The sequence below is a fragment of the Orycteropus afer genome, unplaced genomic scaffold, assembly GCF_000298275.1.
Source record: "Orycteropus afer afer isolate SDZICR_OR568_19922 unplaced genomic scaffold, OryAfe1.0 scaffold00072, whole genome shotgun sequence".
Classification (NCBI taxonomy): Eukaryota; Metazoa; Chordata; class Mammalia; order Tubulidentata; family Orycteropodidae; genus Orycteropus; species Orycteropus afer.
In genome coordinates, this window is record NW_006921659.1 from 953395 (window position 1) to 965863 (window position 12469).

At 36.0% G+C, this 12469-nt stretch overlaps 1 protein-coding gene across 1 annotated transcript in view; it reads left to right on the top strand.

The window, feature by feature from the left end:
• REV3L (REV3 like, DNA directed polymerase zeta catalytic subunit) overlaps positions 1-12469 on the top strand; it is a 250501-nt gene that overhangs the window by 184053 nt on the left and 53979 nt on the right. The window contains exons 19-20 of the mRNA XM_007940793.1: positions 2047-2162; positions 5588-5706. Of these exons, the coding sequence (XP_007938984.1) occupies positions 2047-2162; positions 5588-5706 (235 nt within the window). The remainder of the gene's footprint in view (positions 1-2046; positions 2163-5587; positions 5707-12469) is intronic.

Here is a 12469-nt window from a genome sequence, read left to right on the forward strand (position 1 = left end):
TTACCTCTTCCCTGTGTCCATCCCTCCATGCCCTCCTGCCCCTTGAGCTGTCTCCCTGTGCATAAGCAGCCCTTCTTTCTCCCATGATTGTTCTCTCCAGGGAATGTATCTACCTCAGGTATATGTTCAACTCATATGTCTGTCTTTTGTTTGGCTGGAAGCCACAGGTGTGGGTTCAATTCCAGACCTGAAGGGCATCTAGGGGTCATAGTCTCAGTGGTTCGACCAGGCTTCAGAGACTTCTTTGAAGCTGATCAAACATCTGTTTCAAGGTCAGAAGCCTGAGGATTTCATTTTTCTTCTAAGAAAACATTTGGTGACACTAACAAAGTATTGATGATTTGTTCATCAATTTCTAGTGAATTTTACTCTATCAGGTTTCCAAAACTTAGATATTTTAGTGGTATTTTAATTACTCAGTATGATATTCAGTTTCTTCATATCTTGAACAGAGGTGAAAGTTCTATCTCTAGAAACAGTTTGCTATTTGGCAAGCACTAGACATATTTGTATAGCTACTTTCTTGAAATGGGTGATAAATGACATTAGTTTTCACTTGGACAACAAAAATTAGGATGTTACAAAAATTTCACTTTATTTTTTATCTTGGAAGATTTAAGTGACTAACTACTGTCAAAAGAACTTGAATTAAAGTTTCTGCAATAGCATCCTTTTTATTTTTCCTATTCCTCAAGTCCCTATAAAAATACATCCTATAATGTAAATTTTTGATCCACTGTTGTACCACAGAGTTGCAGAATTGACATGTATAGTTTACATCAGTAAATCAGTATAACCCTATAATAAGACACTGACTGAGGCTTCTTGTTGTTGTTGTTATTTACCATCAAGTCGGACCCGACTCACAGAAACCCCTCCTTGGGTTTCCGAGGTGGTGTCACTATGGAAGTAGATTGCCCAACCTTCCTTCTGAGGAGTGGCTGGTGGGTTTGAACTGCCAGCCTTCTGATTAGCAGTCAAGTGCCTTAGGTACTATGCTACCAAATCTGATTTGGACAGGTTGCACATCCCACAATTCAGAGTGGCTTATGAATGATTATGTAAAACCTAACTTTTTAAATTTTTGTGATACTTCACTCTGCCTTTTGGCTTTTATAAAGAACACAATATTCAGAGTAACTTCTAATTTGCTAGACTTGCTGTAGTTTCTGTTCTCAAAACTTGTGACTATGATCAGTTCTTCTTTTCCCCCACAATTTTCCCACTGAGGTAAATTTTCCCAGATATTTCTCCATGATAGTCACTGTTGACATGGAGGTTCTAAGAGGAACCACAGTGAGACCTCTCTTGGATACAGGTTGTCAGTTCAGTTTTCCCAGTGTAACTCTGTGGCTGCAGTGAGTACATTTTTTTCCTAAATGCTAATGCTTAGTCTTCCCCAATTAATCTCCCCCCTATTAATGTTTTATTCTTTTAATAAATTATGTAACTTTCCTATTAAGTTTAGAGGAACAAACTTGTCATTACTTAGGCTTCACTTCATGGGAGTTCCAAGTCATTACTAAAACTAAGTGGGAAAAGAAAGTCTTTCCATTTTCTCAGCACTAAAACTATTAAAGAGGCAGTAGAGAACTGAAACTCTTCTAGAGGAGTAGAAAACTGAAAACAGAATGACCTGGGAGACCTTTTTCAAAATAGCATACACACATGTCCTCACACCTCACCTTGCTCCTACTCTCATCACATTCTCAACGTACCTTCACTCACATACATCAGTGGTAAAGACCTGCTGGCACTCTAATTTTCATCCACCTCTTTTCCAAGTCACATTAAAAAAATACACAGTCTAAGTAATTATGCTTGCTTTTACTAAATTCAAATCAGGTACTCTGGCTGCCCCCCCTTCCTTATTACTCTCCCAGATTCCTTCCTGTACAGAAATTCTATAAATACCACTGTAGCATCCCATTCCACCTAAAAATTATTATATAGATTTAAATTTTTGTATTTTATATCATGAAGAAACAATTATTTTGACTAAAGGTTCAAATATGTGGTCCTTGTTTTTTTTTATTCCTTCTTTAGGTATGATCCTGATATTCTGCTAGGATATGAGATTCAGATGCATTCTTGGGGTTACCTCTTACAAAGGGCTGCTGCCTTAAGTGTTAACTTATGTCAGATGATCTCTCGAGTGCCAGGTATGTAGCATTATATATGTTATGGTTCAGGTTCAGAGCAAATTACACAATAAATAAAGACAAAATAACAACAAGTACTATTGCCATAGCCTTATTTTTAATACTAAATTATATAAGTTCTAGATGTATGATAACTCCATTATAGAAAAATTCAAAAAACAAAAAAAGTAAAAGAAAAATTCTCCCATCTTACTGATACAGTAATGCTAGTATGTTTGTTCTTTTCCTTGCAGTCACTTTTTATCTACACATACAGGTTTATACATTTAAAATAAATAAAAACATTGCCATCAAGTCAGTTCTGATCGAGTAGAACTTCCCCATAGGGTTTCCAAGGCTATAAATTTATATAGAAGCAGACTGCCATATTGTTCTTCCTCACAGTGGCTGATGGGTTCAAACAACCAAGCATTTGGTTAGCAGCCAAGTGTGTAACCCACCTGCACCACCAGGGCTCGTATACACACATATACACATACATACATATATCCGTCTATCTTTTGTTGTTGTTGATAGTTGCTGTCAAGTCAACTGGTGGAAACCCTGTGTGCAGAATAGAACCATTCCATAGAGTTCTCAGGTCTTTGACCTTTTGGGAGCAAATCACTAGGCCTGTTTTCCAAGATGCCTCTGCCATGGGTTCAAACCACTAGACTTTCAGCTAGTAGTCAAATAACAGTTTTTGCCACTCAGGGACTGTGTGTGTGTGTGTGTGTGTGTATGTGTGGTGTGTGTGTGTGAAAACTTTTATCATACTATATATTCCATTTTATTACGCTTCCTTTGTTCTGCATTTATCATAAATATTTTTTTGTGTCCTTAGCTGCTAGCCAAAATATTGGAAGTTTGAGTCCTCCCAGAGGCATCTTGAGGGAAAAGCCTGGAGATTTACTTTCAAAAACAGCCATTGAAAACCCTGTGGGATACATTTCTACTCTTAACACACATGGGGACCCCATGAGTTACAACTAACTCAATAGCTATTGAATTTTTTATTGTATAAAATAGTCTTCATAATCATTACGAAGCTGTATAATGTTTCTTTGAGTTGATGTACCTTCATTTTATTTGTCTGGTTACATTTTTTAATCCATTTGTTGATAATGAAGTGTTGGGTGAGTAGAATAGTACTGACTCATTAATTGTTGATTTTTATTTGAGTATCAAGCTAAACTTTGCATGGCTTTTGGAGACTATTCCCAAAAAATCTGATTCTGATGGAAGAGAGGGACAATAATATTATTTGCAGTAATAATAAAAAGCATTTGCAGTTTATAAAACACATTTTAAAATTGTTTTCTTTATAGCTATAGAATTTTTAATAAATTTGTTTCAAAGGCTACCTACAAGTCTGACTAGAACAAAATAACATTTAGTTGGGTGGCTAAAAGACCAAATATAAACTAATTGGACCACCTAGGAGGGGTATGGCTTCAATAAAATGTCTTAAGTGTTGGTAAACTTAAAGGGAAAAATTGAAACTAGAAGATTCAAGGATAATAATAAATACTTTAAGCTTTGTAAAAGCTTGGGATGGAAAGGAAGAAATACTTCAATTAAAGATCCTATAGAAGAATCTTGATAAAAAGGGGGAAAGTGCAGAACAGAATTTCGGATTCTCATGGACTCCAAATTTTCTGGATCCATGAAGGGTGAATAATCCCCTAAAACTGTTGCCCTGAGATAATCTTTTAACCTTAAACCAAAAATATCCCCTGAGGTCTTTTTAAAACCAAACAATAACCATACCCACTGCCATTGAGTTGATTCTGACTCATAGTGACCCTTTAGGACAGAGTAGAACTGCTCCATAGGGTTTCTAAGGCTATAAACCGTTACAGAAGCCAACTGCTTCTTTTTCCCATAAAGTTGCCGGTGGGTTCCAACCACCAACCTTTCAGTTAGCAGCTGAATGCTTTAACCAGAGCTCCTTTTAAAACCAAACAATAGTTTAGCATAGTTTAGGGGAAAAAAAAAAAAAAAGGTCTGCCTTGAGCATTATGCTCTATTAAGAGCTGTCTATGCTGGCGGTTCAAACCCACCAGCCACTCCTTGGAAGGAAGGTTGGGCAATCCTACTTCCGTAGTGATACTGCCTCGGAAACCCAAGGAGGGGTCGCTATGAGTCAGGTTTGACTTGACGGCACATAACAACAACATATGGGATCAAATTAACAACAGCAACTCAAAAGATTAGATAGGAGCCTTAGGAGGTAGTGAATCTGTGTTAATGGGAAAGAAGCAACTCCGAGAAGGAAGGTGAGAATGGTTGCACAACTAGAAGGGTACAGTTAGTGTCACTGAACTGTACATGTAGAAACTGTTGAATTGGTGTATGTTTTGCTGTACATATTCTCAACAACAAAGTAAATAAAATTTTAAATAAATGAAAGAAGAGAGGGGTGGGTGGATAGATTAATGTGAATGATCTTTGGAGTCAGCTAATCTTGGTTTTAGAATACTGATTCTTTTACCGTATGACAAAGGGAAAAAATGTAATATTTTTGAGTAATACAAAGTGATAATTATACTAACATCATAAAGTGACTGTAGTGAAATAAAACAGATAATATTGATAAACTTCCTAGAGTGTAATAGATGTTCAGTATGTGGTAAATATTGTTACCATTCTAGAGCCTCTAATCAGTGATATTAAAGGTAGCTTTGGTGGTGCAGTGGTTCAAGTGGTTGGCTGCTAACCAAAAAGTCAGGTATAAACCCACCAGCCACTCCATGGGAGAAAGATGGGGCACTCTGCTTCTGTAAAGATGTACAGCCTTGGAAACCCTACAGGGTCTCTGTAAGTTAGAACTGAACCCAACAGGAACAGGAATGTTACTTAGGGGTGACACGTTTTCTAGTTCGGGTAAAAATAATCCTTACCTGAACAACTAAGATGCAAACTCTATAAGCTGTAAGAGGAACTTTTCGTTTAATTCTCCATACACAGTTAGGATTCCACCCTGAATATGAACATCATTAATTAATTGATGTCAACAAATTTTCAAGGAGTATTTGATTTATTATGAAAATACATGTAATTTATTTCATAAACCTTTTCATTATTTCAAACCAAAAAAACCAAACTCACTGCTATGAGTCAAACTTGACTCATAGTGACCCTTCCTTGGGTTTCCAAGACAGTATTGCTACTGAAGTAGATTGTGCAACCTTCCTTCCAAGGAGTGGCTGCTGGATTTGAACCGCCAGCCTTCTGGTTAGCAGTCAAATGCCTTAGGCATGTCCTTTTCATAATTTAAAGTAAAAAGAATTATTAGTCAAAATAATGATTATCCTCTAATCTACTACAAAGTAGACTGAATTGCATTTCATTTTTCATTTTTATTATTTCCATTTTCTTTGGTATAATTTGCTTGAAAAATTGTTTCATCTGAGCTCTGATGAAATCTGTATTAATTTCTATAGATGACAAAATTGAAAACAGATTTTCAGCAGAAAGAGATGACTATGGATCAGATACAATGAGTGAGATAAATATTGTTGGCCGAATTACACTAAATCTTTGGAGAATCATGAGAAATGAGGTAGGTGCTTTATCTGATACTTTGTTTGGAAATTAGAGGTTAGATCAGTATAACAGTTTTAATCTTTATGCAGTATTAGTGCTGCTTACTATGCAACTGTTACACTTTAAACTACTTTTATTAAACTTAGTTTCAAAAATAAATAATACTTTCTAAATTGCAGAACTACAGAGTGTTTTAGTGTTATTGATGAATTTTTCATTTTGTTTCAAAGGTAGCAGTAACTAGAAAAGTCTATAATTGTCATACAGTATTATATGTTGAATATTATAATTGCATCATTTTTGCAACTAAGGCCAAATGAATTCAGCTTGGCTTTGCTGATTTATCATAGCAAGAAAGACTTAATAGGAGAAACCTTCTTGAACTAAGGATTTTTATACACTGAGCCAGACTAATAAGGTAAATTGAAAAATTATTACTTGAAAATACTTAATAGCAGCAACCAATTGATGCTCTAGGGCCCAGATTGGATTTTTGGTAAATTTCAACCAACTACGTCCTTAGTTTGCAATCACCTGAAGAAATAATTTTTTCACTAAAAATGTAAAATTGACATTCTAGGAGAATTATTTTAATAGTCAAAATATTTTCATTCTGAAGTAGCTTGATTTCTCTTGCTGAAATATAAAATGATTCCTACAGTAAATTGGACTTTACTCAGATTTTAGATTTTGGATAACATTAGCTAAAATGTTTCTATTTAGAAGAAAGCTTTAGTCTTTGATTGCTTCTCTTTACAAGTACTTTCTCATTATAGACTGCTCACTATGATCTTTCTGACTCTTCTGGGTTTATATAAAACATTTAACATTCTAAGCATGCCCTCTGCAGTTCTTTTGGGTGCTATCAACGTAGTAATTCTGTCAGTTATGCAATAGTCAGGTATTTCTACTTTTAGTTCCTCTCTGCACCATGAGCTTAAAGTTACATTCACATTCTATCTAATTTGAAGATACGCACTATATGAATCTGCCTGAATGAGGAGAATATCCAGAGGAGAGGATAATTTTCTCATGTTGCATTGTTTTTTCCTAAAAATATTATCAGAACATAGTATCCCTATCACTTGAAAATAATTCCTAGTGACACAGCAATAGTATATGGAAGATACAGAGATTGTGAATGTATTTGGATTATATATTTCATTATATACTTCAAACTGCAGTTACTGATATTGCGTGGGATGAACACATTAAGTATGTAAACGCAAAAGTAAATTATTGAATAATAGTTTCAGGGTTCTTTTCATCTTTTGCATAGATCCAAGAAGCATACCAACTTAATCCAGGCCTTTCAAGAATTTGCCAAGTGGTTTGGCAACAGACCTGATTTAGTTGAACAAATATTTATTGAGTGCATCTCTATGCAAAAATGGAGGGACTAAGTTTATCTAAACTCAGTAATAATATGCCTGATTCCTCCGTGGTAACAAGCAAGGTGGTACAATAATGAGGGCAGGTATTGGTAGGTAGGTAGATGCTGGTTATGACAATCTGTGAAAGTTCTTTTCTGGTTGCTTTTTTTCCTCGGTGAAATAGGAATCACTATTGTCAGCTGAGAATGAAAATAGTGGAGGGGATTCGGGGATTTGAAACAAAGAGATGAGTGTGAAATTGTTACCTAGGAGAATTTGAGAACACTCCTCGGAAGGAAGGTTGGGCAATCCTACTTCCATAGTGATAACTGCCTCGGAAACCCAAGGAGGGGTCGCTAGGAGTTGGGGCCGACTCTATGGCAAATAACAACAACAACAACAATTAAGAAAATACAAGTATAAAAACTGTGCAACTTGAGATTTGTATTGGGAAATGAAGGTTATACCTGCCAGCTGTGTTCGAATTCATAGATGCCAGTATAGATTAGCAATTAGATTTGACCACAACTCACAAGCAAAGGCTACAGCTTTACTTTTTTTTTTTTTTTTTTAAAAAAAAAAGAAGACAAAGAAAAAGGAAGGGGCAAAGAAATTATGCATATGGACAAGGGAGTAATTATAATGATTGGCTGTGGGATTCAAGTTGGATGAACAGAAAGAGGTCAGGGGCACTGGAGGGAGAGAGCTGGTAGGATACAAGCTGGTGGTCAGAGTGGGATGCATTATATTATGGACAGGGTATAATTATTGGTAACGATAGATCCTGGAGAGTATGATTGTGGGACTAGGTGCTAAGGTAGACAAGGAGTTCAAAGAATACTTTGTTTTCTTCTCATATAAATTTTATGTTGGTTGGGTATTAAAATTTGGGGGTAACAACCATCTTTTTTCTTTAAAATTCTATAGATATAGTTCCATTCACTTCTGGAATTTAGTACGGCAAAGGTGAAATCTGAGGTTCTGTCTTCTTATACCTTTGACAGTTGCTTCTATCCCATTTGTTAGATTTTCATTCAGGAGCCTAATTATCTACGTATTAACTCTCTATCCTCTGTTCCCGATATCTTCCCTCATCATTTTCAGCTCTGTGTCCTCTTTATCTGCATTTTGAGAGAGCCATTTAGATTTATTCTCCACATCACTAACTTGATTTTCAGTGGGAACTATTCTACTGCTTACTGCCTTCAATGTAGTTTTTCATTCTGCTGTTATTCGTTATTACGATTATATATTTATTAATATTAATAGTTAATTACAGTCCTTCCTCCTCTAAGTTTGTTGCCATTTTACCTCACCCTGTTGCTTTTTCTACTTTTTTTGCAGCCCTTTAGTTGTATGTGAGTGTGTATGTATGTGTGTGTTTAATCCTGCAAGAAGAGCCTTTTTATTTCAACAACTTAAATACAAATAAATCTTGAAGTTTTCCAGGAATACCCAGCAAATGACTTGGTACCATTTTCTGAAGGGTTAACAAGAAAGAGCTCATTTTAAATAAGCATAGCAAAATCAGTAGCATTTGTGACTTTCTAATTAAGTGAATATTTCTATACTTTTTTAATAACAAAGAAAAATACATATTGAACATATTTTTACAGAGACCCTTCTCTCAGGAATATCATTTGAAAAGGAGGGATGGATCATGTATTTGTGCTCCTACTAGAAAATTGCTCTGCTAGTACAGTGTTTAAGAAGCCCTGGTTGTACAGTGGTTAACTGTTCAGCTGCTAACCAAATGGTCTGCAGTTCTAACCTGCCAGCCATTCCATGGGAGAAAAGACCTGGCAATCTGCTCCCATAAAGATCACCAGGTAGGAAACCCTACGGAAAAGTTCCATACTTTGACACAGGGTCACTATGAGTCGGGATCAACTTGATGGCATACAACAGCAATACACTGTTTCCCTTTGAAGGTACTACCCAGGGAAGGATTTAGCCCAGTTTCAGAGGCTTCAGCTATACTACAGTCACCCGGTGAAGGTAATAGCTATTAACTCTGTCAGTAGCTGTCAACCTCTTTTTATTACAAATATTTTGTAATACCTTCTTTATAAGCCTTAAATGAAATTTGTAGATAATATAAACTACCTCCATACCTTATTTCAAAAAAGCAACATAATGCCCTAACCATAATATAAAAGAGAACTAAAAGAAAATTAATTTTTTATAAAATAATATATATTTTGTTATGTAAATGCTTCAGTACAACTACTGACGAAGATACAAAGAAACATCATACAAGGATATATGCTTGCATCTACATATCTGTTGCTTTTTAATTAGAAGTTGAAAGGGGTTGCTAATTGAACCACGACTTCCCATTGAAGGGAATGACATGTGATTTTACCTCTAAGACTTATCTCTAGTAACATTGTGGAAGGGGGTCAAACTAGCGATGAGACCAGTCAGAAGATTGTTGGAGTAGCTCAGATAAAACTTATCAGAGGAGGACACAGAATTAAAAACACAATTTAGATTAAGGACCTAAATGTGAGAAATACAGCCATAAAACTCTTAAAAGAAAATACAGGGTAATGCTTCAGGACCTAGTTTTTAACAGTGGATTCTTGGATATGACACCAAAAGCACAAGCAGCAAATGACAAAAGAGATGAATGGGACCTCATAAAAAGTAAAACTTTTGTTCATAGAAGGGCTTTATCAACAAAGTGAAAAGACACCCTACAGATGGGGAGAGAATTTTGAGGAACTGTATATCTGATATGGGTTTAATATCCAGAATTTATAAAGAACTCCTACCACATAACAATAAAAAGTCAACAACCCAATTGGAAAAACTGGCAAAGGACTTGACATTTCACCAATGGCCAGCAAACACATGAGAAGATACTCAACATCATTAGTCATTAGTATTCCAAGCTCATACTGATTTTTTGAAGGGATAGTAATTTACTTCTCAGATAATAGCTTAGTACTTGCTTTGTATGTGTGTTTATGTATGAGCACACACACATACACTCATACCTATGTACAAAACAGACTTAAAGTAGATTGATAGTCAAAGCAAAACAAAACTGGACAAATTATGCTATTACAATTTTTTGTGTTCAAGAATCTTGAGGCCCTAATTTTTAATGTAAAATCACCTTTTAATGTATTTATGAGATACTCTAACCTTTTCTTAAAATATAAAAAAGAAATGACATATTTTTAACCTTCCTTTTAAAAGTTTAATCCTTTTCCAAAGATGATAATGCAGTGTGGGCTGCATTCCCCATCACTCGTCAGTTTGTCTTACCATGGTGGCTTGCAAGTTGCTTGGAGCTGGAGGCTTTGCCACCAGTATTTCAAACACCAGCAGAGTCACACATGGTGGACGTGTTTCACTGGACCTTCCAGACAAAGACAGACTGGGAAGAAGGATGGGCCATCCACTTCTGAAAAAACTGACCACTGAAAACCTTATGAATAAGAGTGCAACACTGTCTGATATATTACTGGAAAACTTTATGAAGAACCATGAAACACTGTCTGATATAGTGCTGGAAGATGAGCCCCTCAGCCCCAAAATACAACTGCGGAAAAACTGCCTCCTCAAAGTAGAGTCAGCCTTAATGACGTGAATGGAGTAAAAGCTTTCAGGACCTTCATTTGCTGATGGGGCACAACTCAAAATGGGTAGAAACAGCTGCAAAAATTCATTAATAATAGGAACGTGGAATATATGAAGTATGAATCTAGGAAAATTGGAAGTTATAAAAAATGAAGTAGACTGGACAAAGATCAATAACCTAGGCATTAGTGAGCTGAAATGGACTGGTTTGGGCCATTTTGAATCAGATAATCTTACGATCTACTATGCCAGGAATGACAAGTTGAAGAGGAATGGCATTACATTCATCATAAAGAACATTTCAAGATCTATCTTGAAGTACAGTGCTGTCAGTAATACAGTAATATCCATTTGCCTATAAGGAAGACCAGTTAATTCTGTTACTCAAATTTATGTACCAACTACTGAAGCCAAAGATGAAAAAGTTAAAGATTTTACCAACTTTTACAGTCTAAAATTGATCAAACTTGAAATCAAGATGTATTGATAATTATTGGTGATAGGAATGCAAAAGGTGGAAATAAAAAAGAATCCTTGATAGTTGGAAAATATGCCCTGGGTGATAGAAATTATGCCGGAGATTGCATGACAGAATTTTGTAGACCAATAACTTATTCATGCAAATATTTTTTTTCAACAATATAAATGGCAGCTATACATGTGGACCTCACCAAATGGAATAAACTATATCAATCAATCAATCAATAAACAAACAAATAAACACTCAATATCAGATTGACTATATCTGTGGAAAGAAGTGATGGAAAAGCTCAATATCATCAGTCAAGACAAGACCAGGAGCTGACTGTGGAATATAGATCATCAGTTGCTCATATGCAAGTTCAAGTTGAAGTTAAAAAAAAACTAAAGTCCACAAGAGCCAAAATGACTTTGAGGGGTCGCTATGAGTCATACCCAACTCGATGGCAGTGAGTTTGGTTTGGTATTGGCTTATATCCCACCTGAATTTATGTAAAGAGTAGATTTGATGCATTAAACACCAGTGACCAAAGACCAGATAAATTGTGAGATAACATCAAGAACATCATACATGTTGCTCCCTGGCAAAATGGAGACTTGACCATGAGACCTGAGGCCCTATTCCACTCCGGCTTCTCAGGATGTTGGTAGCCTTCATGCCAGACTGGCTGTGGGGCAGGGCAGAAGTGAACCAAAAGATATCCAGAGGCTTTTGGAGAAGAAAGACCAGCTGATTCGCTGTATCATAGAGTATTGGAACAAGGGCCGGGCAAACAAGTGTATCCAGTACCAGCATGTGCTACACAGAAATCTCATTTATTTGGGTACCATTGCAGATGCCAGCCCAACCAGTACTGTAAAATCAAAGGAATAATCTTCCAGTTGGCTGTTGTGAGAAGTAACTGAATGTAACCCACCTCATAGAAAATAGAGACAAGATTATTACCAACTCAGTTGCTTAAAACATGAATGAAACCTCGGTGGCTCTTTTGAAAATGTGAAGAAAGCTACTAAATAATGTTATTCCCAATGCATATAATTAATAACTTAGCAGATTCCTCAATGTTGACCCAGGGTGTGCTGTTTCCTGAAATCTCAGAGTGTGTTTGGGTAACAAACATATCATGGTCACCTTCAAACCTTCCATTTTAATTTCAACCTAAAAAGGAAACTGGGTAGGTGTTGGGCATTTCACAGGAATTGTTCCCAACTAAGCCCTTCCCAAATGGACGTGCAACCATGTGCCACCTTATACCAGTTTGCACTTATGCCTCTTATTGCCCTTATCAGAATTCTTTGAAGTAAAGCTTGCCTTTCCACAAAAAAAAAAAAAAA